This window comes from Aristolochia californica, unplaced genomic scaffold (assembly GCF_029961685.1).
Source record: "Aristolochia californica isolate CCGP_79_NKW_82.1479 unplaced genomic scaffold, dmAriCali1.0.hap1 SCAF_1, whole genome shotgun sequence".
In the NCBI taxonomy this organism is placed as follows: Eukaryota; Viridiplantae; Streptophyta; class Magnoliopsida; order Piperales; family Aristolochiaceae; genus Aristolochia; species Aristolochia californica.
Window position 1 is genome coordinate 57,682,801 of NW_027181770.1, and position 25,739 is coordinate 57,708,539.

Sequence of the window (25,739 nt, forward strand, 5' to 3'; positions counted from 1 at the left end):
AATTCATCTAGTGTTTGAATGAAGAGCAATGATACAAATGTATTCTCATTCTTAGCCTTGATGTGATGAATTGAGCAATGATACAAAGGATTGATGGGGAAGGAGAAATAGCCTTGATATGATGATTAGGCCTCAACTCTCGCACAAGTCCATTACTTGGGGGTAGTTTCATAAATAGGGGTGTCAATTTTCTCTATTTAACTGATGTTTTTAGAAGGTTTTAGGTGTTAAAATGAAGTGAATAGCATTAGTTAAGAGCTTAATAGCACTCAAGTTATCATAAAAAAAGATTCTAAGGGTGGAGTTAAAGCTTAGATCTTGCTTGATAAGGTTGGCTATTCCTTTCCCAAGCACTCAGTAAGGAGAGTGCAAATAAGGATTTCCTTAAAAGGGCACATCAAACGATCTTTTAGATTTGTTTAGCATAAGCTGGACTGCAAATCAGAGCTTCAGAGGCCTAATAGAGAAATGCAAGGCTTTTTTGCCAGGTTTTTCTTCATTTTCTGGGGTAGAGCCAGATGCTCCTAAAAGTTGAAGAGAAAAGTTATTTTTTACCTCAATTCCTTTCTCTGTCTGCTACATGCCTCAATTAATTAAACGCAAATTGATGCCAAAGCGATCAGTGAAAGCTCTCTTTCAATTATTTTCTTTTATTCTTACCATAAGTCTACGTTCAAACGTCTCCACGTGGCCCCGCAACGGCTTGTAACGCTTCTGTCTTTGCGCATGACACGTACATACACGTGTCTTTCAAAAGAAGAAGCTCGTGCCACGTCATTGGTGTCAAGCGTATGCGTGTCCTATTCATAATAACCGTGCTTTCTTCTTCCTCCCTGGTTTTCTCCCACTTTCAGGATTTCCAAATCAACCTCTGATAGATTTGTACAACCATTTTGTCTCACATAATTGGAAGTGTATTCATCACTAGAGAAGCAACGAAAGCAGAGACTTGAACCATGTCGGGGGTGTCGCTTGCAGTGGCTCCTCGCACGGAGCCTGACCAGCCAATCTCCCCGTCGAAGTCTGCGGAGAAGACGACTACGACGGCCGCGGGGCTGGGTGGCGTCATAGGTTCGCTCAGGGTCATCGAACTCCAACTCGTCGCTTTCATCATGGTCTTCTCCGCCAGCGGGTTGGTTCCTATCCTCGACCTCGGATTCCCCGTCCTCGCCTCTGTCTACCTCCTCTTACTCGCCCGCTTCACCTTCCCTACCCGTGTCTGCTCCTCCACCTCTACATCGCAGCAGATTTTTCGCGGAAACCGTTTCTTTCGGTTCTACGTCGTCTTGGGGACTACCTTCGGGCTATTTCTCCCGCTGGCGTACGTCCTGGGGGGGTTCGCGAGGGGGGACGAGCATGCAATCCGGTCCGCCACCCCGCATCTGTTCCTTCTTTCGTGTCAGATACTGACGGAGAATGTGATCAGCGGGCTGTCCCTGTTCTCTCCGCCTGTGAGAGCTCTGGTGCCGTTGCTGTATACAGTGAGGAGGATCTTTGTAGTCATCGACTGGGTCATCGACGTCTGGCTCAACAAGAAGCTGCCTGCCAATGCGCAGATCCAGGTTAGTTTCTATGTCTATGAAGTCCCTTCTTTTCAGTCACAGTACTCATGGTGTCTCCGTTAGCACTGATTAGCTTTCGTGGGTGTGTAGGACGTGGCGTGGTCATGGTTTGGGAAGGTGTTGGCAGTGGCGAATCTAGCGTATTTCTCCATAAATCTCTTCGTCTTCTTGATCCCCAAGTTTCTGCCAAGGGCCTTCGAGCAGTATTTCAACCAGAGGGACAACGAAGTAGCCTCGAAGATGGCCGAGGACAAACGACCGTCGGCAGCAACCCCACCGTCGTCTGAATCTGCAAAGAATGAGGCGAAAAAATCCGATTGATGGGTAATTTTATGTTCGACAGACTTGCAAAGAGCGAGAAACTGTGAGGTGGATCTCTCTAATGCTCCATTCTAATGCTAATTGAAGCAGCGGGAAGAAGCTAGGCTGCTGGGTTTTTTTTTTTTTTTTTCAATGTTCATTAACCGTATGGAAATGTTTTGTAGCAGGATTCAATCTTGAGGCTGTAATAAGTTCCTTTGCTAGTTTTCTTGGCCAAGTTAGGCTGCAAAGTGAAATTATAAAGATAATCTTGTTAATGGCGCACTCATGTGTCCCAATTTTACAGAGAAAGCGAGCTCCCTATGGCAAATATGCCCTGAGGAGACCTCATAAGAGGTAAGAGGGGTTCGAATCTCAGACACTGAAACAAGCCAAGTTTCAACATGAACAGCCTTTCGAAACAAGATTCGTCGCTTCAAGTCGAAATCAAGACTGAACAAATTCTTTAATATAACCAGAACCGAATAAAATCAGAAATAAAGGAATTTATTAGATTGGAGTAACGTTCTTACTGGTGAATTTAATGAATTTTAATAAGGGAAGCGATGATAAAATAATCTCGACAGTGCACCTCCCAATAGTTTTGTTCACTCCATCGTGGAGAATGATCTCATCAATGGATTTGCACAGTTAGCTTTCCACTTAATCGTCAAATCAGCCTCTCCTTTAAACTGTACAAATATGAAACTACACTTGATAGTTTCAAATCAGCCTTTCGATACTTCGACTCCCAGACTCGCTGAAGATTTCAACGAAAGATTAGAATAATCTTTTTCAAGCATATCAATCTGTTTATTCCCAAAGAAACAAGTAAAATGTATCCCATGACAAGCAATCCATCTAAAAACCAGCCAAAAAAATGGTGCCAGGTTCCTCTTCATTGTTTGCAGCAACTGTGATGAGTAGAAAAATCATTCATTCATACCTTGCCTCTGCCACACTCGTGGATAACCAAACGGTGGAGGCCATGAATAAGGGATAACCAAACTAAACATCGTGGATAGCCAAACTAAATATGTGATTGGTGGAGGCCATGAACAATGGATAGCCAAACTAAATATGTGATTGGTGGAGGCCATGAACAAGGGGGCTATGAACAGGGGTGTGATTGGTGGAGGCCATGAGCAAGGGGGCTATGAACAGTAGAGGCCATGAGCAAGGGGGCTATGAACAGGGGTGGGGGGTTGGTGGAGGCAATGAACAAGGGGGTGGAGGCCATGAGCAAGGGGGCTATGAACAGGGGTGGGGGGTTGGTAGAGGCAATGAACAAGGGGGCCGCAATGTCATCCATCTTTGTTTTTGTTGGCGTATAAACTATAGTTTCTTTCGTTACATTCTGTTAAACATTTGTCTTGTGAGTTTAGTGAATTAATAAAACATTATAGAAGTGTGTTAGACCTTTTTCTTTATTTCATTCTGGCGTTTGGGGAACAAATATAAGTTTCAATATTACCTAGTCTCGCTATTTCATCATATTTGTGAATGATTATACTCATGTTACTTAATTGTTTTTAATTAAAGACTATTTTGAGGTGTTTGATATTTTCCCATCATTCTATGCCATGCTTCAAACCAATTTCGTCAAAAGATGCAAATATTTTGGTCAGACAATGGTAATATCTCTCTCATTCATTTGAATTCTTTTGTAAAAAGAATGACATTATCCACCAAGTTTTGTATGCCTATACACTCTAACAAAATGGTGTAACCGAACAAAAAATAGACACTAATTGAAAGTTTCATTAGTTCTATTACTATCCACGTATGTTTTTAATATTAATGGCTACATGTAGTACTCCCAACATATTTTTTTATTAATCAGATGCCCTCCTATTTTAAATAATGCATCTCCTTTATCAAAACTTTTTCCTAACCTACATCATTTTCCTCTCCTTCCTAAAGTATTTGGGTGTGTTAGTTTTGTATATGACTACAGATCAGGTAGAAATAAGTTTCACGTTGAAGTTGTAAAATGTGTGTTCCTTGGTAACTCAAAAACCAAAAAGGGTATGTGTGCTATAAAATTTGTTGTATTAGACATTTATCTCAGCAAATGTTGCATTCTTTGAGGTCAAACCATTCTATTCTAGGGTTGGTTCCTCTCCTCTATGTTTTACTCTAGTTGAAGAGAAGCCTCAACCTCTCATGCCACTGGCTGCATTTGCTACAACCTCACGTGGACCCTCTCGAGTCTTCCTCTCCATTGACTGACCAATCACTCGAGTCATTTGTTATTTATGAGGTTAATTCTTCTTCTCCTCATGTGGGCTCTCTCTAGTTATCCTCTTTTTAACTTTATTTGCACTCATCAAATTGTCTTCCAGTTGTTGTTCCTTTCTTGTAGCTAGGTCTTTTGTTTTCTTTCCCAATAATCATATGGGGGTCCTACAACATCCAAGTTGAAGAGCAGTCATGAAGAAGGAGATGGCAGAAGTATATGAAAACCACACATGGGACTCAAACCTAATGTATGGAAAAAAATAGTAGTTATAGATGGGTTTTTACTGTAGAACATAATATTAATGGCAATATTATTTGTCTTAAGGATCAATTGGTTGCTAAAGGAAACACTTAAATCTTATAGAATTGAGAATGGATAAAATTTCCCCACCTCACTAAGTTTAATTTGGTATGTGTTATGATTTTTATTGACTCAATTTTATTTGGGCATCTTATGAATTAGATGTTAAAAATAGCTTTCTCAATGGAGAGCTTTGTGAAGAAGTTTATATGCCTCGACCACTTGCTTTTGTGGTTGAGGGGGAGAAAGTTTTGCACCCTTAGAAAGTTCATTTATGGTTTAAAGCAATCTTCACGAACATTGTTTGAAAAGTTTAGCAAAGTGATTATTGGATTTGGTTTTAAGAGGCGTGAGATTGACCTCACAATCAATGTGAAATGTTCTCTTCGTGTTGTGGTTCTTAAGACTGTCTATGTAGATAATATAATTCTAATTGGCAGTGATTAAGTTGGAATTTAATAAACTAAAGAAGGAGTCAACAAGTTATTTTAAACAAAAGATTTGGCTGGAAAGAATTTTATCATATTTCAAGAAATGTCGAGGACATGGATTGTATATAAACATCATAGGCATATTAATATAGAGAATTTTGCAAATGCTAATTGGGCAGGTTCTTTAGATGATAGATAATCTATATTTGGCTAATGCACAATGTTATATGACAATTTAGTTACTTGGCGTAGTAAGAAACAAACAGTTGTAATAAGATCCACTGTAGAAGCTGAATACCAAATCATTGCTCATGTTGTAAGTAAGATGTTATAGCTCAAATCCTAGCTAACCTACTCCAATGTTTATATGCAACTTCATTGTGACAAACAAACAAAGATTCATATTCCTTTTAATCCAGTCTTCTATGAGTGAAATAAGTATATTGAAATTGATTGTTTTTTATTCGTGAAAAGTTATAAGCATGTATTATCAACATACACTACATTTCTTCCAAAAATCAACTTGCAAACATCTTTACTATGGTTGTGACTGTGACCTCTCTTTGCACTTCCTGTCCTAATTTGGGTGTTTTGATATTTGTTCACCTGCTTGAGTATTAAAGTTACTCGTGACTTGTTTGTTATTCAAGCTAGCTTTTACTATTTTTCAAGCTTATTATTTATTTTATGAGTTGTGATGTAGTTTGAAGGGGATTACTATCATTATGTAATTTTTCATTGTTTAATTAAAGAGAAATTGTAGGGTTGACTTAATTCTTTGTTCTTCCCTTCACCTAAGTTTTTCCTCCTGTTCTCTCCTTCTTCTTTCTCCCTCTTTCTCTTGCTCTCCCTTAACTCTACTTTCTTCCACTTCTAGTCTTCTCTCTCTCTCTCTCTCTCTCTCCCTCTTTCTCTCGCTCTTCCTTAGCTCTACTTTCTTCCACTTCTAGTCTCTCTCTCTTTCTCTCTCTCTGATACACACACACACACACACACACACACACACACACATACTGTCATTCTACTTCAAACTTCAAGGATAAAGATTTGAGGCCCAACATATTATTTGTAAAGCCTTTGTGATAGAAGTTCAACTGGTGAAAAATCTGTTTTGTGGGTCTAGGCTTGCATAGCCTAGTAAGCCAAGAAAAATCCTTTTGTAAGTCTTGGTTTGTGTAGCCTAATAAGCTGAAAAATTTCCTTTGTGGGTCTAGACTTGTATAATATAGTGAATTGAAAAATCACTTGGAGTGTCTAAGTTTGGTGTGGTGAGTGAGTTAAACAAATCCCTTTAATGGGCCTAGGATTGAATAACCTAGTGTGTTGGCATAAACTCTTTGTCGAAAGCAAGTACATAGTTGTAAGATGAGTTTTTTGGCGTTGTTGTAACTTGGCTTGTGTAACAATTGAAAAAAACTTGTGCAATCAATTATTGTAATTTGGTCTTTGTAACCTTATATTGTAAGTGACAATTGGCATATAAAGTTGGTGAAACCCAAAGTGCAAAACACTTCAGGAATCGAACAACAACCAGTGGTAGGGTTGCAAACCATCATAAAGTTCATGGTGCACTTGTGTGTGGATTCAAATTGCTTTGAACTTAAAATTATAAAATCCAACTTTGGAAAAAAAAAAATGTATACAAAGAACCTAACATAAATTACTAATAAATATTTTAAATAAATTACTTTAGACTTAATTATATAATTTTTATTATAAACTATTGTTATTATAAATGAGATTTAATTACATAATAAAAACATTGGTACAATTAATAATACCTAAAAATTATATGAAATAAATAATATTTTAAGTCATACTAATTAAAATTATATTATAAAAAAACTATATATATGTTAAAGATGTCAAGTACTTAATAACCCTGAAATTCCATATTTTATATTAATATAGTTTCATTATAAGAATTTTCCTAGTTCAAATATAGGCATCGAATCCGAGGGGCATGGGAGAGGGACCCTCATCAATCAATAAGGTCCCACTTGAAGAAGAGGTAGGGTTTTAAGTTTGAAAGGTTTTTCGTCTTTAAGACCTATCTGAAGCAGCCTTGTGTCAGGGAAGGGAAAGGATGAGGAGGAGAGAAGGATAACTTCCAGCGTCAGCCCACGCTAGGGAGTACCGCCAAGAGTGGGCCAACCAGCATCCGTCCTTTTGCTTTCGGCTCTAAACCTGGAAAAAGCTCAGCGCCTCATAAACAGTAATCGATTCCATCTTTTTCTCTTTCTCACTGTCAAACCCTTACCGTCATCTTCAAGATAGGCCCTGATAGCCAGCCCGCCTGAAGTCTCCAACACCTACGCTCTCTCCCTCCCTCTCGGATCCCACTACAAACAGCTATAGCAACCCCAAATAAAGAACACAGCCAACACCCATATTCTACTCTTCTACCGAAAAGGAGAAGAGCAAAGATGAAGAATCTCTACCCTAAAAGCAAAGGCAAAATCTATCCTTCCCCTTCGTCTGCTGCTACTGCTGCTTCCTCCTCTTCTTCTTCGCCTACCTCGACTGCCCATGTTCTCAATCTGCTGCCCGCAGCTATCTTAGCTCTCATTTCCGTTCTGGGTTTCGAGGACCGGGAGGTTCTCGCTACCCTCATCCTGAGGTCGATGAAGACCCCTTCGCTGATACTGGAAGAGAAGAAGAAATGCAAAAATCCTCCGAATACGGCCCACAAGCCGCTGCTCGACTGTCCTTGCTTCGACTGCTACACCAGCTTCTGGATTCGTTGGGACTCCTCACCCAACCGGGAGCTCATCCACCAAGCTATCGAGGCCTTCGAGGAGCACCTCGCCAAAGGAGAAACCCCCAAGAAGGGCCGCAAGAAAGACCGCCGGGTGACCAACAAGGAGAAATGCCCGCTCCCGAAACTGGGATTTCCAGAGCTCGACGCCGCAACCAATAAGCCCACCGTCGATATCATTGCTGACCACGAAACTCCCACGACAACAACATCAACAGCAACAACCACCCCGGAAAAGGAGGAGGACGACGAAGATGCAGGAGAGGTCGCCGGAAGCTCCCCGGAATCGGTGGAGCCCATAACAGAGAACGTCTTATCCGCACCACCCCAGCTACCGGCAGGCAACAACCGCAGTTTGGTGAGGAAGGTCTGGCCGGACGTGATGGGGATGTTCAATTCTCGCTTGTGGGGTCTTTGGAATCCGAGTGTATGATATGAACCGAAGAGAAGCCAAACAAAAAAAAAAGGAAAAAAATCTGAAGAGAAAAAGCAGAAGGCGGTAGGTTTTCCATTTTTCTCATTTCCGGTCTCATTCTCCACTTTCCCACCCAACTCCTATTTTCCAATTTCCAATTTTTTTCTTCTTTTCGGGGAAAACTTCCAATTTTCTGCTTTGTAAGTTAATCAAATGCTTAGCCCCTAAGTACCCCGTTTTTCTTTCTTCCATCTGTTCTATCATCCTGATTAGTAATTAGCATCCATTTCTTAATCACCGATGCTTATCTCTCATCCGACGGGTAAATGACGGAAGAGGCTACCTGCCTGAAGCAGCAGCATCATCATCAACAGCGGTAATTTCGTCCAATCAAAGACGGTGTTTTGTTATTTCCTGTCGCAGTAGGAGGCGAAGAAGGGGGTGGGTGTTATAAATTGATGTAATCGATGCCACGTCGCTTTAATTTATGCAATCGATGCGACTTTCGCACCGAAAAGTATTATTAAGAGGTCGCGTTTAACTGCTCGATGAAAAGATGGGGGACAGTGTAGGGGGTGTTTTTTGGGTATTCAAATAAAAAAATTGGAAGGATAAGAGCAGCATCCGGGGCGGTGGGAGATGGCGGAGGAGGTTGTCGTCGTCTTCTTGGGGAGGCGGGAGAATGCAATTATTTTGTACAGGGGAAGGTGTTTGATTTCTGGCGAGAAAGAGTACGGGAGACTGACAGTCCTGACAAATAAAATTTTGCCTCCTACGATCTGTCCTTTTTTTAATACCTGCCATTGTTCAAGGAAAGGGAATTAGTTTTGTAATTACAAACCTCGTCTTCTTCTTTTAAGTTCCTTGACATTAAATAGGCCCTGGCCTTACTCAAAACTTTTACTAATTAAGAGTTGATAAAGAGTTTAGGGTTTAGGGTACATTTCCAACAACTTTCTTATGCATTCGTGGATGGCCACTTTGAGTTGGCATTCTATAAGCTAGGGTGAAAATGTTAGCTTGAGTAATGCAAACACGGGTGAGAGTCCAATCAAGTCCTTCAAGACTATCAAATAGTCAGGAAACCGGACGTATTACCCTACCATGCCTCTTAACTAAATTTCATATTTTGCCCATCAAGATGACATTGTTATGTTCTTTCCTGTCTCGGTTACGAGTCCTATAACTTGACATATGGTCGATTTAAGCATAACCTAGAATTCCTTCCTTGTTTATTGGACATACAGGTGTTTCACTTTAGTTAGATCAAAAGCACAGACTATATTGCTCCAAAATGCATATCAAATTGGGTACACACCTCAAACAAGTCATAGGGCCAAATCTCTAGTTAAATAACAGATCTTTCCAATGCTTCTTTACCGAAAAACAATTGAAAATTCACCACTTTCTATTAGTACTGACCATCAATAAGTAACACCGAATAATCCTAATCCTAATCCTCATTCTGCAAAATAATTAATAACAGCAATCCCAGCGTAGAAACAAAACCTACGCCTAACAGTGCCTCGTTGCTCCTCGCCATCAGACTTTTCCTTAACGATACTGTGCAGATTGAAGAAGAAGAGAGGAATCAGTTGCAACACATCCTAGTACAAGCAAGGTTGAATGTTATACCAATTACAAAACCATACTCACCTTGATAAAGCCAATTTCTTTGGCGTTGCTGCGGAAGCACTGCCTGCAACACATCAACCCATACTTCCTGATAAGCCCATGCCCATTTCCACACACCCGGCTGAAGCAAACAGGGACAAAAAAAACGATGTTTTCAGTCTCAGATTGAAGGCACATATATACATCATAAAGAATGCAAGGACAAGTGAATAAAATTTGAATTTATTGACTATAATTCTTCCAAAAGATCTCAGACTCTTAGCATTGCAAAACCATGGGTTCCTTCCCAGCCAGATCTCAGACTCTTTAGCATGAACAGAAATGGAACTAATCTTATAGTTTACACATTGAATGAGGTACATTTTCTATTTCTTTTTCTGGGACATTATGTTCTACACTGCAAACAAATAATATAAAGGAACAGAAAATTATTGTGAAGTTAAAACTCACCACGCACGAGATCCAGGACCATAATTTTTAGAATGAGAATTCCACACATTGGAATGACCCATCTCTGCACAACAAAAAAAAAAAGTGAGTTACAGAAGGAACGAATTCCAGGTCAGAATAAGTAAATTTATAAGCCATGAATAAAATATATGATGTTCAAAAAATATAACAGGTTAAAAAATGATGGTGAATAGAGATATTTGACATCAATCGAAAATGTTCTAGAAGATGTAACAGAAAAAAAAAAGTTTAATTGCACATAACGGAAAAGATAGGACATAACATATTCAGCTTCTTCCACTATAAGAATAACATGATTTCCGCCATTTGCTCTACAAAATGAGCAGCAAGCTGAAAGATGTAGCAGTGAGAGCTCATTTTAGCTTGGCCAAAGTGAATAATGCTTTCTTTGTTTAGAAGGACAGAACACATTCACATATCGTCCAGTTAAAACCAACAGAAAGTATTATAAAGTCCATTAGAAGCTCAAGCAAATACCAGTAATCTCTCTGGATTGAAATTCTTCAAGCATTAACCACTTAATGGAGAACGGCATATTCATATACACAAGTAAACTCGCTCATAATCCATGCACCTCAACAAATCGTCATAGTAAAGAAACAATATTCCTAAGCAAGAGTTTGAACACCAAATAGGAAATAAATAACAGAAAAGGCGAAGACATCTTGTTATTAAAGAGAAAACCACCACCTTGCGAAAACACCACGCAAGCTTCAAGATGGATGCAAAATCGAACCAGACAAAAGGGTTTTGATTCAACACAGGACAAAACCCTAAAAAGAAAAAAAATCGTATCTATTATTTATCACACATACCTTCAACAATCCGAACAAAAAGACTTCAAAAACGGCGACGGCGCAGTTTGTTGCAGAATCGTTGCTTTGAACAGACGGAGCGCAGGTCGCAGAGGTAAAGAATGAGTTAGGGTTTATCCCGTTATATAGGACACCCAAGCATGACTGCCTCAGATCTGGGAATCAGGAAGGAGGCCCAGTAAAACGACATATGATATTTCTCTAGAGCTAGTATTACTGGGCCACATGACACCGGCTGGGTCGACGTTGGGTTAGAATCATGGGCTTGTAAGAAGCGGGGGGATCCATGGTCGTAGGGGTTGAGTGGATAAGAGTGGAAAATTTTGAAACTTTTAAGAGACAAAAGAATATTATTAATTATAAAAATAGCTAATTTTTATGGTAATTATTAAATAAAACTCCCTTATAGGGATAGATAATTCAAAAATTAGCCTTATAAATTAAATCTAAGTTGATAATTAAGGTAAAACTATTTTATCTTTTATCTCTTGATTCTATTGGGCCAATAGGCCATTTGATCGCGTTGGCCTGACCGGTTGAAGCATCGAAACCGATGTGATCAAGTCGGTTTTAACCATCATATCGAGCAATTGAAGGATACAAAACATAAGAATTTAACTATTAATATTTTAAAAAATAGTTAGTGAAAAGAAGAATTTGATCGTTATTTCATTTTCACTAACTATTTTTGGAAATAATAATGGTCAAATTCTCATTTTTTTTCTAGATTCTAATACGTATTAGTTGAATGCTCAATAACTCGATTAAGTATCTCAATTCATACATACAGATCTCAAAACAAAGATGAAGAATTCTTGCTCAATTTGCGACAACAATGTCATTACTAACCTATACAAACTGCTCTCTCAAACATAACAACAACTGCAGCTTCTTCAACCTACCTTAATTATTTCCAAACGAGACCTTATACTATTAAACCATTTTAAACTACCTTCTTCTTTCCTCATAGCTCCAATACCAAGTCTGCAAAAGTCAGATTACAGACATTAAAACTGAAAACTGAATCAAACCATGGAATATAGACGAGCAAAGAGATACTTACAGTCTGCATCTGTCTTGATCCAATACTCTCTATTTCCGTTGGATTCAGTATCTCCAAGCGTGAAGGGCAAGTTTGAGTTGTAGTTGCAGTGCCAAATGTTTTCTTTTTTGATGGGCCTTTGCATGGGACGGATTATTATGTCTTGTTCATCCTGCAGCAAACGATCGTTGTGGTCGTCGTCGCTTCCTTTGCAATGAATATCTTTCTTCATCTTGTTGTACTTGCTGGTGTTGTCATTCTCCCCCATCGATGCTGAGTTCTCAGGATGGACTTTTCGATGAAATATGTGCAAAATCTGAAACTTCGCGCACAATCAGTTATCAGAATCGATTGAGAGTTGGATAGAGATATCAGGTTTGTATTTGAAAAGACGACATAATGACGATATATCTCCTATTCAAGGATCTGAAACATGAAAACAATTAAATCATGTTTCCATGTTCTTCATCTTCTCTACCTTGCCTTCCGATTTCTTGAGCTGCTTCTTCAAATAAGACAGAATAAAGGTGGCTACTCCTATGGGTTTCAATGCTCTCAGACTTCTCCCCTGACTTGGGTTTTTGTCTTATCACTAAATGGAACCCAAGGTACCTTAATGGTTTTTACAGAATGCCTGTGCAGTAACCGACTGATTATACAAACGAGTTTTCGGTCATTACCTTACGGAGTTTTGTCTCGCCCGATGCTGCATCCGACACCGCCGCAGTCGCTGCGTCGCCACCGTGGCGGGAGGAGCCGTGATTTGTACGTCGTTTCAACATTTTCTTCATCCTGTGAACCCCCGATCGGTCTCCACCACCACTGTTGCCGCTGTCTTTGATCTTCTCCTCGGTTCTCCCCTCCTCTTTCATGAACAGCTCCCCCAGCGAGGTCCTCTGCTCTTTCTTTCCCGCCGTTGTGGCACTTATCTCCACCGGCGAGCCCAGAAGGTACCTCTGCAGCGGACACACAGCAGACCAATTACCGTTTCCGTGTCCTTCCGGGGCCGCAGACTCCGTTTGCTTGGCAGCTCCATCGGGGACAGCTTCCGACGGGTTCTCCGTTTCCTGGGGCAGTTCGTCTCCAATCCAGACGTCGTGGGTTTCCTGCTTATCGGCCGCTGGGGAGTCGTTGATGGTGGGGTCAGAACCGAGCGTTCCGATGGCGAGGAGGCCTCGGAAGAGGTCGTCCTCGGCCTCTGGGTCATAGCCGTCGATGTCGCCGACAAGGCTGGTGAAGGATTTCCTGAACTGGCGAGCGCGGCTTCCGGACTTGGAGAAATTGCTGAGCTTGGGAGCGAACTGCTGCTGATCTTCCAGAGGCGTTCGATCTGTTAAAAAACCAGTGAGAAAGACAGGCAACGTTAACCAATCACACATCTCCGGCGCATTTTAGTTAACCGCCTGTGGTGATCGTTGGCCGTGGGCCCATTGTTCTTTCCTAGATACCACAATGACGAGGCGGTTTAGAAGGCCACATGTCACCCACGTGGTCTCCTACCTCCAATCGAGTCACCCCGGGTTTCTAACTAGTCATAAACCGGGTTCACGTAGATTTAAAGAACCGAACGACAACCGGTTTGGTAGTTTACGCCGGACCACAATACAAATCCGGGAACCAGGTTGTGTCATTGCTAGACCGGACTGGTTTATGTCCCATCCGGATTGCCTACTACCAGCATGAGACTGAACCTGAGCTTTTCATTCTGAGATGCGGCTCAGAAAACCCCAGGTCCTGCAATCTCGTGGACTAGACCAGCGTACCATGGAAAATGATAAATGATTGATATAAAGGGAAATAAAAGTGTCAAATGAACAGATAATGAGAGAGAGAAGAGAAGAGAAGAGAAGAGAAGATATCGACGATACCAATTGCGAAATCCTTCAGCGGATCGGTGGAACTATTCTGCCGGAATTTTCTGTGCATCCAACCGAGTAACTGAGAGCAAGAAGATCAATCATGAACGTGTAGAATGAGAGGGAGAAACAGCTATCATCTTCTCTAATTCTCATGTAATATATCTAATCAAAGCGGAATATGAAATGGTACCTTCATCTTGATGAGCTCTTCAGAGGAAAGAGTAGTGTTGGGTGGCCAGCAGTTGGTCTCGGAAAGAGAGCCGGAGTGAGAGAATGGCAGTTCAGAGGTAGGAATGAGTGTAGAGTGGTGGGAGTAGAGAAGGAAAGGGTGATGTTTAAAGTAGGAAAAAAAGGGTGATGAGCTTCAGAAAATGCGAAGGTGGTTGGAATGAAAACAGCAAGAAAGATACAAAGTTTCTGGTTGGAGTTTTCTGCGTCAAAGATCTTGTCATGTGTTTGCTCTAGTGCAAAGTACTCATGGGCTTTCCCTCGGTGTGCTCCACTTGAACCATCAACTCGCTCATCTTCCTCTAGCCCTTTCCTGTGCATGCATGTGTACGTGCTCGTTTGTGGTACATATTCCCCCGCCAAATTAACAAACGCCTTTATGATTGGGCTATCTGCTTTCTATTGAAGAAGAAAAATGAAGAATAATTTTTCAATGATTTTCATTGAACACAGTATTTATAGGATTACAACAAGTGTCGTAGCGTAATCTAAAACATAACCGTAGAGTTTACAATTCATTAGAGTTATAGTTTAACACTATCTCGAATTCTATTAGCCTTTATCTTTTATCTCTATCACTTTCTTCTGGAGAAGACCAGCCCTTCAGCTACCTCCCTTTCTCCTCTTATGGGGAGATGGTAGACACTGTCAGGGTTTGTCTCGTTAAAGTCAGGTTTAGGTCCATTCCCAAAACGACTATCCTCATTAGAGCTCTTCCCAACTTAATTACAATAACCACGAGAGATCTTTCGAATATTTAATCCATGTTGGACTATTTAACTCATCTTTCTTTCTGTTGATTATTTTCAGAGAAATAATTCTTGGCGTCAAGACATGTAGCAAACATCTGAGTACTGAAATGCTTTCCTCTGATGTTAGTACTGCTCAATCGTTCAAAAGAATGAAAATATTTAATGGCAGGGAATCTATTGCCCGACAGCTTCCTGGGTGTTCCATACCAGTGCAGGACTGCCATGTTTTTTTTCTCATACAATCAAACTAAAGCAACAGCTAGCTCTTGATCAATGTCAGCTTCCCTGCAGTGCTCCTTTGTAGCACAGTAGTTGTCAAGCGGCAACTCTTCCCAACCATGTTTATCCATCTTTTGGTCCAAGAATTGATTGGAAAATGGTGAAATGAATTGTTAATTTATGCATGCCACACAATCCTGATAGCCATCACCAGCCATCTTCTTGTCATTGCTTCTTGTTGTTATCATATATTCCTAACAGCTGTTGTGTTCACATAATTAATAGCTTTAAATATTTCCAGCTGAGAATTCAATTGGGTTTTTGAAGAGAATCTTGTTATGCTGTCTATATCTCAATTGAAAGGGGGTCCATGGTCTTACAAAGGTTTATCTAGAAAAGATAGGTTACAACCATGTTCATTGCTCAGTATCAGCACTATTATTATCTTTTATATCTCAGCAAATGAATGTTTTCACTACAGTAAAGTTCAACGAAGGGGTACTCGGCACATCACCTCTATCACCAAAAGCTGATCAGCACGTTGAGGCGTTGCCGGAGTCCGGTCATTAGCTGTCACAATGCGAGGTCCTCCGTGGAGTTAATCTAACAGTAGTTTTCTCCTCCATCAACTCAACAGAAAGTGTCTCTGTAGGAGAGGCAATGGACCCCGTGAGCAGCCATACACTTGACTCTAATGGAGAAAAAGCGAAAATAGTTATAAGCTTAGAGACAAAGGCAAAGAAACCAGCTTAGTTTGGATGTGGCCTACCCAACAGCATCTCCATCTGCAGAAAGAATGATTTTCTAATTAACTGTGGATAGCTTCTGGTGAGATCATGTCAAAGAATTTATATTGGGAAAGTACCTATTCCCTAAACCCCTTTTGGAAGTGGCTATCCTTGAGATAGAGGCTCCTTTTGGTTTACTGCCTTGAACATAAAGGTTACTTCATCTCATTGGACTTCATCTTTGTTGCTTTTGGTTTTCTTGCCCTACTGAATCAGTGGTAGATGTGTAAGGTAGAAGAAACTGCAAGCTAGCTTGGAGCATTGCACGAACTATGAAACCCAAACTTTTTTGGAGTTTCACTTTTGGATACGATTGAGACTTTGAAGTCGATCCCTTATAAATCACATTAGAAAGGTGAATGAGATGGGACTAGGATCAATACTAGTCCATATTTTCTATGGATTAATGAGAACTTAACCCCTTTTCTAACATGATGTCCTTCTCCATTACTTCTTTGTAAATAACGGGAAAGGAAAGAAAGGATAGAGAGAAGTAACGCAACTCGGACGAGATCAATGTGTAAGTGGAATTTGCAATTCTTATTTTGTACTGACAGATGGTTTTCTTCATAAAGATCCAATCCTGATAAACTCGATTGACAGAAATGTTTAGAAAACTAGGTCTACTCGACTTGACAGACAAACTACCCTAGTAAAATAACAAGCTACGTTTTCCATAAAGCCAGAAGCCATGGACGAAATATAAATATAGAGATACTTCTTGTGTCCACAGAATAGACTCAAGTGGACAATGTTGGGAAAAGGGAAAAGCCTCCTCTGCTTACACTTGAATTGAACTGATACCCATTAGAAGCAAGGATTCATTATATTCCAGGCAAACGGAGAAGAAGTATCCAAAGTTAACGAAACATCTGAGAGATGCTTATCTAATTCTTTTGGATTAGAGTGACTACATAGACTGGAGTGAGATGGTGAGGTGGACCCTCATCAATTATCATAGAAAATGGAGAAAGGTATATTTCCAAAAGGATTGAGTGATTTTACAAGTGGCAAAAAGGCATATCTTTTCAAGGTGGTAGTTCCGATACTTGAAGATTTTTATGTCTTCAAAGTGACTTTACTTTCTCCAAAATGAACAAAGGTGAAGATTTTTATGTCTTAAAAGCAACTTCCCAGAAAATTTCTGAACTTGCTGAACATCACCTCGATTATCGAAGAAGCCAAACTGATTTTTAGTGAGTGCTTAAGCAATATCTTCTCAATAGGGATCCCCCAAACCAATAAAGGAGAGCAATTCCTGTGTCACCTTGTGACAAATCCATTTTATACTTACAGTCATCCTGTCACCTCCTTGAAAAAGTGACATGAGTGAGTCCTTGTAACCTTTTTTTTTCTAATTTCTGAGTCCAACTTTTCCTTATGATACCATGGGAATAAACTACTTGTGGTTCTTTTCGTTTTTGGCCTAATTTGTGTCTTTTCCTACTGGTAAGTTGTAGTTTCACTTAAAAAGTAATATTGCATCTTGTCCCTTGGATGGGTCCATTTGTTTGATAGGGAAAAGACATACTCAATTATACCTGACGTCCATTATACAGGCCACATGCAGTTTTGACTATGAAGAGATGATCTCAGCCCTGGATAAATCATTGAACCGGAAAGCTCACTCTTTCGTTTCAACCAGGTTTAATCTATATTATCATGCAATGTTATAAGTAAAATCACAATTACATGTATTGAAGTACTTGTTTTATTTGTATATTAGATATCATTAGGTAACATATAGATTATACACATGATATGAGTTACAGTAGAATATTTATAACATTTATTACACCACATATTTTATATTAAGGTTCTATGAGAATTTTTATAGAGTTTCTACTATTTTATGGGATTGATTTCTCTAGTATTTTCTCTCATCCAAAAAATCTCTGCCACCCAAAAGTACTCCCTAAGCCCATTGGATGTCCCTATTAATAGTGCGGTGAGATGGTTCAATAAACCCACTTTTTTTCTCCCCTATTTTCCCCCTCTCATAGATTACCTACACTTGCAAGGGGAGAAGAATACTTGGCAAAAAATTATTTTTTTTCCCATGAGAGCATGATACCTCATTTCATCATTTTTGAAATAGTGATACCTCATTCATTTTAAGTAGAGCTTTCCTAAAATACCGTGTGCCATTAATATGTCACCTAACTCATCTAAGCCATAAGACTTTGTACCGACTGCATTTGCTTTTATGCCCTCTCTTCATTAGATAACTTGAGCTGCACCAATTCAGTTTTGCTCACTTGTAGTTGTTCTTTGTTTGGTTGAACTCTTCTTCTAGAGCTATCGTGCGTAAAGCTAAACCCCAAGATGTGAGGGAAGTGGGGGCACCAACTCTATCCCCTTCACATAGTAGGATCTGTTACCCGTTACCTTGGATACTATCTCCACATGGTCCACAGGAGTATCAACCTCCTTTGCCTCTTCCACCCATATGAAACCCTAATTCCTTTCTCCCATCTCTCCTTTAACTTCTCCTCTATTTTATTCTTAAGATCCTAAACTTCATGCATAGAGACATTGCTAAAAATTTCTAAATTAGATTAGTTATTCGATAAGTTTAATGGTAATTAGTTTTTTTTTATTGGTTTATTTGGGAGTGCTAAGGAATGATGTTCCTACAACAAGGAGATTACCAAAATGAAGTTGGGGAAATATAATAAAAATATTGCATGGATTTTCTTTGACTATTCTATATGTCTGTGTTGTTTACATGTTTCAAATTGGGGGTGTTGCAGAGGGCCAACCAAGAGGGAAGAAGGAAGGAGGACAAGGGAGACGTCTTGAGTGCGGATGGGGGAGAGGATTGGGAGAGAGGGAAATGTGTAACATTGATGGATACACTTGGTAAGACAAAAGATTTAGTGAAGGTGAGGCTTTTTATGAAGAAATGTGCATAATGAAAAAACTACACCTTAGGGAGGATAGTGATTCCTTACTCCATCTGATAACAACCAGTTTTATGTAGAAGCACATATGGACCAAGCTAGAGAAGTGTACTTTTTAATTTAGGGACTATTTATTTTTAGAAAGTCTAAGAGGCGCTATCTAAAGGGTATAAGTGGTAATTTGATTTCATTTAATAGAAATCTAGGGGCCCACTTTGGGGGGTATTCTTGTAATTCATTTTATGACAATATGAAAGAGTCCTAGATAAAGTGTCTAAGTTAAGAAGTCAAGATATGGTGAAAGACTTATTAAGAGTCCAAGATAGGAGACAGAGTTTGAGTCCTATTATTAGAAAGAGTCATAGTAGGAATTTGTCTTATATTTTGAGTCATACTAGGAAATTATTTTATCTCTTAGATGTACAAGCTAAGCTATAAATAAAGAAATTAGCTAAGGGTAAAAACAAGCCTAAAGCCAAAGCATTTATTTTATTTTTATTTCTTATTTTTCACTCTCTCTCTCCAATTCGTGCATTAGTACCTCTCCTATCTTTTCTCCTCTCTTCATCTCTCTTCCTGTCTTTTCCTACTAGCTCTTTCTCGATTTTTCTTTCTCCCTCTATTGTGCCTCTCTCTTCCCTTCTCTCTTATTCAAGATCTCTTAACCTCTTTTTTTTTTCAATTTTTTCCTTGCGCTTTTAAGAAATATAGGACATTTCGCAAGGGGGTTCTATCAACTTGGTATCAGAGTAGCCCTTCTTTGTGACTTTCTCCATCTCAGCCATTACTCATGGAGAAGATCAATTCGACTAGACTAGAGAGCCATAAATATATCAAATTATCTACTTTAGAAGAAGTATATTTAATATAATAAAAGTATACTTTAAGGAAACATATTCAAATCTAGTTTTAGAATCAATAATTTTCAAGTTAATCCTATATCTCTGTAAATGGATATCCTCATCGGAATCGACAAGAGTCATACTACAGAACAAAGAAAATCAAGCGACCTGAAAAGAGTTAAGGTGAGATATTTTCTTATCAAATTATATACCAAATCAAAGCTCCTATTTGGAGATTTATTCTGAGAGACATCTACATTGGAATCCGTAAAGGTCAATTTTACCAAAAAAAATTTCTTCCTTCCTCGAATCCACTCGACATAACTCTCCCTCCCTTCCTTTATTACCCCCAAAACCCTAAAAGTTATATGCTCACCAATCCTCACATGTTCACCTCATGGTAAAGCCCCATTAGGTACACAACCATTTACAAAAATCCATATCCCTACATCTTAGGAGAAACCAACACATCCTTGTCAGAGCTAGGTGGTTCCATCCACCACTGATGGGTTAGGTACTTGGCTTTCCGCACTTAAAAGACTGGTCTTTTGGGTTATATTGGCTAGGCGTTTGACATGGTATCAGAGCTGGGCACCACGGTCAGCATTCGAATCCTAGGTGAAGCGGTAAGGAACGGGAATGGTGGGTGTCAGAGCTAGGTGGTTCTGTCAACCACTGATAGGTTAGGTACTTGGCTTTCTGCACTTAACAAACTGGTCTTTTGGGTTGTATTGGCTAGGCGTTTGACACTCCTCCCTATTTTCTTTACCCACTTTCTATATTCTCTCCCAACCTCGCTAACGTCTTTCCCAATCTATTCCAACCCTAGACCCTTTTAAATCACATATCAGTCTCTATAAATACTCTCTCCATTACGTCATATCTTCCACCACTGCAGTAATTCACTATGAAGATAAAATAATTTACAAGAGAAATCACACACACTCAAGTGTTTTTTTCTAACCTCTCTCAACCGCAACTAATGATGCTCCTCCGATGATAAACCCTAATAGCGGTGCCCCCAAATATAAAGAGAAAACTGGGGCAACAACAATACAAGTATGAAATCCCTAAACTACCATTAATGAAACCACAATAGATCGATTAGCATACCAACTCAGCGTAAAACATTAATTAGGCTTCACAACTTAACAGTTGGAAGTGTTGCCTCTGTTTTTTCTTTCTCCATATTTCAAGTGTTCATCATGGCTAGAAAAGGTCCAATGGAAGGAACTTTGGATTTTTTATGCACACGCCTACTCCTTTGGTGTGACATAAATGCTAGTACGGTGATGGTGGAATTTTTTTTTATGAAGAGATGATTTTGAGGGTAACCTATATAAATCTTGTATTTTTTCGTGTTTGTTTTTCTTATTATGTGATTATTATTGATCTCGTTAGTTTTGAATTAGGGTGTCTAATTCCTAACACCATCCTCTAGCATCAAAGACCCTTGCCCAAATCATTGCTAAGCTTAAAGAGCTTTGGGGACTAGATTTTCACTCTAACACCTTGGGTGGACAAACTCTCTCTTTGGATTGAGTCATACATGAAAGCAAAAGTTTCAAGGCTTCCTCCCTCCTCACATAAGCCTCTTGCCAAAGAAGCCTCATCCGGGTATACTTGCTTTTGCCTCTCCACCACCACCCTTGTTTTCTACACCATCCAAGTTCAACTTCCCACCAAGCCAAGCCTTCTCCCAACTCCCTCATATTTGTCCATCCACTTAAGTCACTTCTTCTCTTCTCCAAATAAATCCACTCTACTCCCAACCACTGTAACCAAGAAACAATTCATCAAACCATGCACCACATGCTATACTCCAATAAATATTTAAATTATTGATAGTAAATTATTTATATATGAATTCTAGATTTTATTCCACTTAGTTGAATTTATTCACTTATATATATATATATGAAAAAATAAATTAATACAAATTAACTTGAAATGTTCATAATAAGAAAATAATAAATGGTATTCCTAGGTGAAATATGCACTTCATAAAAGAGAGCAACTATTGACTCAGTGTAGCATTCTTCTTTCTAGTGTTTGTACTTCACTTGTCATTCAAGAATGAGCCCATAGACATGTACCTTTGCATAAAATGATAACCATGACTGAATTATCAGCCCTTGGCCCTGTTCACCCATAGATCTTCGCCATTTGTCTTTGTCAGATCTTCATCTACTTATCTTTTGACAATTGATGATCATAAGTCTAAATCAATTGAAACGATTTTTCATCTTTGTTTTGTTGCTAGGGTTGCTTCTTGTTTGTCCTATAGAAATAATTTTCCGGCCATCCACATGAATGGTTGTCTCTCTTCACCTCACTTGAGCAGCTCACCTATGAAACGCCATTAAAACAAGAAAAGAGAATGTAAAAGGTGGTGGTAATTCTCTTTCATAGCTTACTATTATTAATACATGAAAAGGGAAGTGGGGTTTCATAGCTTACTAGTTCTAGTGTCTTTAGAACTAGTCTGGAAGACGAATTTATTTCACTGCGTCTGGCTTGAACATTCCAGTTCCAGTTCCAGCGTCTAAAGATTTTACCTTTTTCTAACTGATATATTTTCTTCAGGCGCTGAACTTGTCTTTTACAAACAATCGTCTTCCTTTCAGATCTGTGTCTTCTATCACTATCGAGTGCTGTTTCCGGACTTCTCAACAGTGATGGGTCTCTTCATTGTAGCCATTATTTTGCAGGTTAGCTTTTTCTGTACAAGGTACAAGAGGGCCATCTTAAGCCTAGCTTTTTCTCGTCTTAGATAAGGAGAAATTCTTAGCCATGACTACCATCTGACTTCTCCAAGAGTATCGTAGCATTTTTATTTTCTTCTGTTTGTAAATCTTGTACAGAGAATCCAGAAAAAAAAAAAAAACAAGTGATAATTTGTGGATGATGACCAATAAGCCAGGTTGCTCTCCATCAATAGATCTTTGCCATTTGCCAGGCATCATTGAGTTATCGTTTAACAATTGGACGATCTTCTAGTCTAAATGAGTTCAAACGCCTTGGTTTTGTTTTGTTGTTGGGGGCCGCCGGCTGGTTCTTCCTTGTCCTACTGAAATAATTTTCCGGCCACCCACATGGAGAGAAAGGACTCCTCTTGTCAATTAAAACGGAAATAAGATGTGAAAAATGTACTCCACAGAAATGCAATGGAAATAACAAATAAAAATTGACTGGGTGGTGACTAGTCTTGGGAACATGGAAGTGGTACTTGGACAAGAAATACTAGACAATATAATATATGTTGGAAATGAGGCTGTTGAGATTTGGCATACTATGGTACTATAGTGTTTCTCCCTTTTTTGTTCTTACCATTTAGATTTATAAACTACATAAAACACCATAAAGTCCAAACTCACTTTATTTTTGGATTTGTTAGCTCCAAGGATACATGTCACATGTTGTCCGGAACCTACCTCAAAAGAGCTTGAGGTTTGCCCTAACTTGGGGAAAAAAAGGTAAGAGAGAGCCTCACACATTAACATTAAACCCCAACCATCCCCTATCCCAAGCCCCACCATCCCACCTGACTCGAGTCCCACCCTCCCTTGACATGAGCCCCATCCTCCCCTCCTCACCCGGCCTCGAGCCCTCACAAGCCTCACCCACCCCTTGCTCAAAGCCCCTCCCACCTCCTACTCAGAGCCCACCCCCCCCTCCCCCTCCTCCCTCTACCTTGGGCTCGCCCCTCCCCCACAATGGAGGTGGTGATGAAACAAATTCAAGAGAAGGATTCAAAAAACACTAACCTATTGCCATGATGGACAGTGGCGCCCGAGTTGATACGTGGGTGGATACGGCACAACAAGGACAACTGCAGAGGGATGTGACACAACCAACACATACGAAGAGGGATGCGGCACGACCAACATAGCCGAAGAGATACACAACACAAGCAAAGTGGGGTGTACAATCAACCTTACAATAACCCCTAGTCATAAAAATGACCTACCAGAGTCAACACCAACATCAAACAACTTTCCAAGGCATGGCAGCATGGGTGCAAGCGCAACAACAATACATGGGTTGCAAGTGCGTGCATGTTAGATGAGGCCCACACGTGTGCACGCATGTAGGCGAGACACACAGGCGAGTCACATGTGCAAGGGCGATAGGGCCAAGGGTTGGTTGGCTTGTTCAAAATTTAAAATTTGAATTGGGCTTTATCTAAAATGATCTAACATGGATTTTCTAAGTGATTTTAGGCATGTGGAGTAATTCTTAATTTAAATCTTAAACAATCTTCTTGCTTAGGTAGCAAGATCTTAGTGGAATAAGAGATGTTTATCTTTGGTTTGACTATAAATAAGCATTATAACCTAGTGCAAACCATCTTCATTTTTGCTCAAAGAAATTTTCCTTATTGTTAGAGTTCTTTTTTCTTTAGTTTTAAGTTAATATTTATTCTTATTTGAGTGTTAACTAGCCTACTTTTGCCTAAAATAAGTTAAGCCACATGTTGGGGAGTCCATGAGTGATTTTTCACTCAATTTAGTTGTGTGACAATTGGTATCAAAACTAGTTTAAGTTCAAAGGCACTGACATCAGAGCTAGTTCAACTTGGGAGGAATTGGCATCAAAATTAGTTCAAGTTCAAAGGAATTAGTATCAGAGGAAATTCGAGTTGGGAGGAACTAGTGTCTTGTAGAACAACATGGTATCATCAGAACTAACTTTGGAGGTGACACCTACCAAGGGTAAGAAAAAACCATCCGACAGAGATTCTTGTTTTACTTCTTTAGAATCATGGCTCAAGAAGGTAGAGTGTCAAAGCTCAAGTTAAGAGGAGAAGATCCAAGAAGTCATGGATGTTCGGTAGCACAACCTTTATGTGATTCAAGGGCTAGAGAAGGATGATCATATTGTGTTTGAAATATTGAAGTTAGACATGTGCAACACCATAAACTAGATGAAGAATAAATTGGAAGAGATGCAGACAAGGATGACTACTCTAGAGAAAGTCATTTCGAACATGGGAGGTCTTCCTTCACAAATGAAGATTAAAGTATTGGAACCTAAAGCCTACAATGGTTTACAAGATCTGAAGGTCATAGACCAATTCTTCTGACAATGGAGTAATATTTCAAAGCTTCCAAACTCACACATGAGGAAGTTAAGGTCAATATTGCTTCTATGTGTTTGATTGATGATGTTATTCTATGGCGGAGACATGAGTTTGGTAATGCCAAAAGCAAGGATATTTTGCTTGAGACTTGGGAAAATTTCAAGTGCGAGTTGAAGCGCATTTCTTTCCTAAAGATATCGACTACGAAACAAGAAAGGAGCTATGAATGTTAAGATAAAAAGGGACGATCCATGAATGTATTCATGCCTTCACTTCTTTAATGCTCAGTATTCCTAATATAACCGATGAGGGTCGGATATTTTCTTTCTTGGTGAAACTTTGTCCATGGGCTGAGTAAGAGTCAAGGTGTTAGGAGGAGAAGGCATTTGCAACAGCCTTGGCCACAATAGATAAGTGAGCAGATTTTGAAGGGAAATTTGATGAAAGCATCAATAAGTTCTCCAAAGCCGATTGAAAGGATGAGAAGGAGAAGCACAAGTAGAAGTCTACTTGGAATTGGAAATAGGAAAGATGGAAGAGTTGAGTTGTGCGTGAGAAGAGAAAAGGAAGAGAACCGCTTCCTCCTCATGTGAATCATCTTTTATTCAAAGTCTCACTTAGGTGACATCACAAATAACAACCCTTAATAAAGAGAAAATGAGAAAATAACCATAATACCAAAAAATACCAACTAAATACTTCTTCTTACATATACAACCTCCCCCCTCTCCTCTCAAGTTGGAGACTAAATATGAAACACTCCTAGCTAGTTACAAATTATATTAAATAATTTAAAATAAAATGCATTTGTGAAAAAAATCTCCTAACCTTTGATGATCTCCCATGAGGGGTACTTATGATCCCTCGCATCACAACATCCCTAATAAAATAACAATCTATTGCAATAAGTTTGGTGTGCTCATGAAATTGTGAATTGTTGGTTAGTAGATGACTACTTAATTGACACATTCCATGGGCATAGGTTCGGTGTTATTGAAGGCAAATTATGCTAGGAATTAGACCCCCTAATTCTAATTTAACGAAAGAAATAATAATAATCGTGGAAGAAGGAAAAGCAAACATGGAAATACAAC

The 25,739-nt window shown here is 39.4% G+C and overlaps 4 protein-coding genes across 4 annotated transcripts; 2 read left to right on the top strand and 2 right to left on the bottom strand.

Moving 5' to 3' along the window:
- Positions 1-956: 956 nt before the first annotated feature.
- On the top strand, positions 957-2,058 carry LOC137947859 (uncharacterized). The gene is made up of 2 exons (XM_068793710.1): positions 957-1,562; positions 1,653-2,058. The coding sequence occupies exons 1-2, from the start codon at positions 957-959 to the stop codon at positions 1,881-1,883; spliced, it is 837 nt and encodes a 278-aa protein (XP_068649811.1). The 3' UTR covers positions 1,884-2,058.
- A 4,867-nt stretch (positions 2,059-6,925) lies between these two features.
- Positions 6,926-8,858, top strand: LOC137963005 (uncharacterized). Its single transcript, XM_068810179.1, has one exon. The coding sequence runs from the start codon at positions 7,262-7,264 to the stop codon at positions 8,024-8,026; it is 765 nt and encodes a 254-aa protein (XP_068666280.1). The 5' UTR covers positions 6,926-7,261; the 3' UTR covers positions 8,027-8,858.
- A 456-nt stretch (positions 8,859-9,314) lies between these two features.
- Positions 9,315-11,036, bottom strand: LOC137963013 (small ribosomal subunit protein uS14z/uS14y/uS14x). Its single transcript, XM_068810192.1, has 4 exons — positions 10,930-11,036; positions 10,094-10,157; positions 9,665-9,764; positions 9,315-9,571 (listed from the first exon to the last, which is right to left on the bottom strand). The coding sequence occupies exons 2-4, from the start codon at positions 10,153-10,155 to the stop codon at positions 9,563-9,565; spliced, it is 171 nt and encodes a 56-aa protein (XP_068666293.1). The 5' UTR covers positions 10,156-10,157; positions 10,930-11,036; the 3' UTR covers positions 9,315-9,562.
- Positions 11,037-11,752: 716 nt separating this feature from the next.
- On the bottom strand, positions 11,753-14,082 carry LOC137949301 (protein LAZY 1-like). The gene is made up of 5 exons (XM_068795404.1): positions 14,021-14,082; positions 13,840-13,909; positions 12,652-13,301; positions 11,993-12,293; positions 11,753-11,913 (listed from the first exon to the last, which is right to left on the bottom strand). The coding sequence occupies exons 1-5, from the start codon at positions 14,024-14,026 to the stop codon at positions 11,894-11,896; spliced, it is 1,047 nt and encodes a 348-aa protein (XP_068651505.1). The 5' UTR covers positions 14,027-14,082; the 3' UTR covers positions 11,753-11,893.
- Between the last annotated feature and the right edge of the window lie 11,657 nt (positions 14,083-25,739).

Excerpts from the sequence above, each read along its gene's own strand:
- LOC137947859 (XM_068793710.1), top strand. The coding sequence starts at position 957 with ATGTCGGGGGTGTCGCTTGCAGTGGCTCCTCGCACGGAGCCTGACCAG. Across the intron at positions 1,563-1,652 it reads CTGCCAATGCGCAGATCCAG|GACGTGGCGTGGTCATGGTT; the intron begins GTTAGTTTCTAT and ends GTGGGTGTGTAG.
- LOC137963005 (XM_068810179.1), top strand. The coding sequence starts at position 7,262 with ATGAAGAATCTCTACCCTAAAAGCAAAGGCAAAATCTATCCTTCCCCT.
- LOC137963013 (XM_068810192.1), bottom strand. The coding sequence starts at position 10,155 with ATGGGTCATTCCAATGTGTGGAATTCTCATTCTAAAAATTATGGTCCT. Across the intron at positions 9,765-10,093 it reads GGTCCTGGATCTCGTGCGTG|CCGGGTGTGTGGAAATGGGC; the intron begins GTGAGTTTTAAC and ends TGTTTGCTTCAG.
- LOC137949301 (XM_068795404.1), bottom strand. Across the intron at positions 13,302-13,839 it reads GCTGAAGGATTTCGCAATTG|ATCGAACGCCTCTGGAAGAT; the intron begins GTATCGTCGATA and ends GTTTTTTAACAG. Across the intron at positions 12,294-12,651 it reads GCGAGACAAAACTCCGTAAG|TTTCAGATTTTGCACATATT; the intron begins GTAATGACCGAA and ends TTGTGCGCGAAG.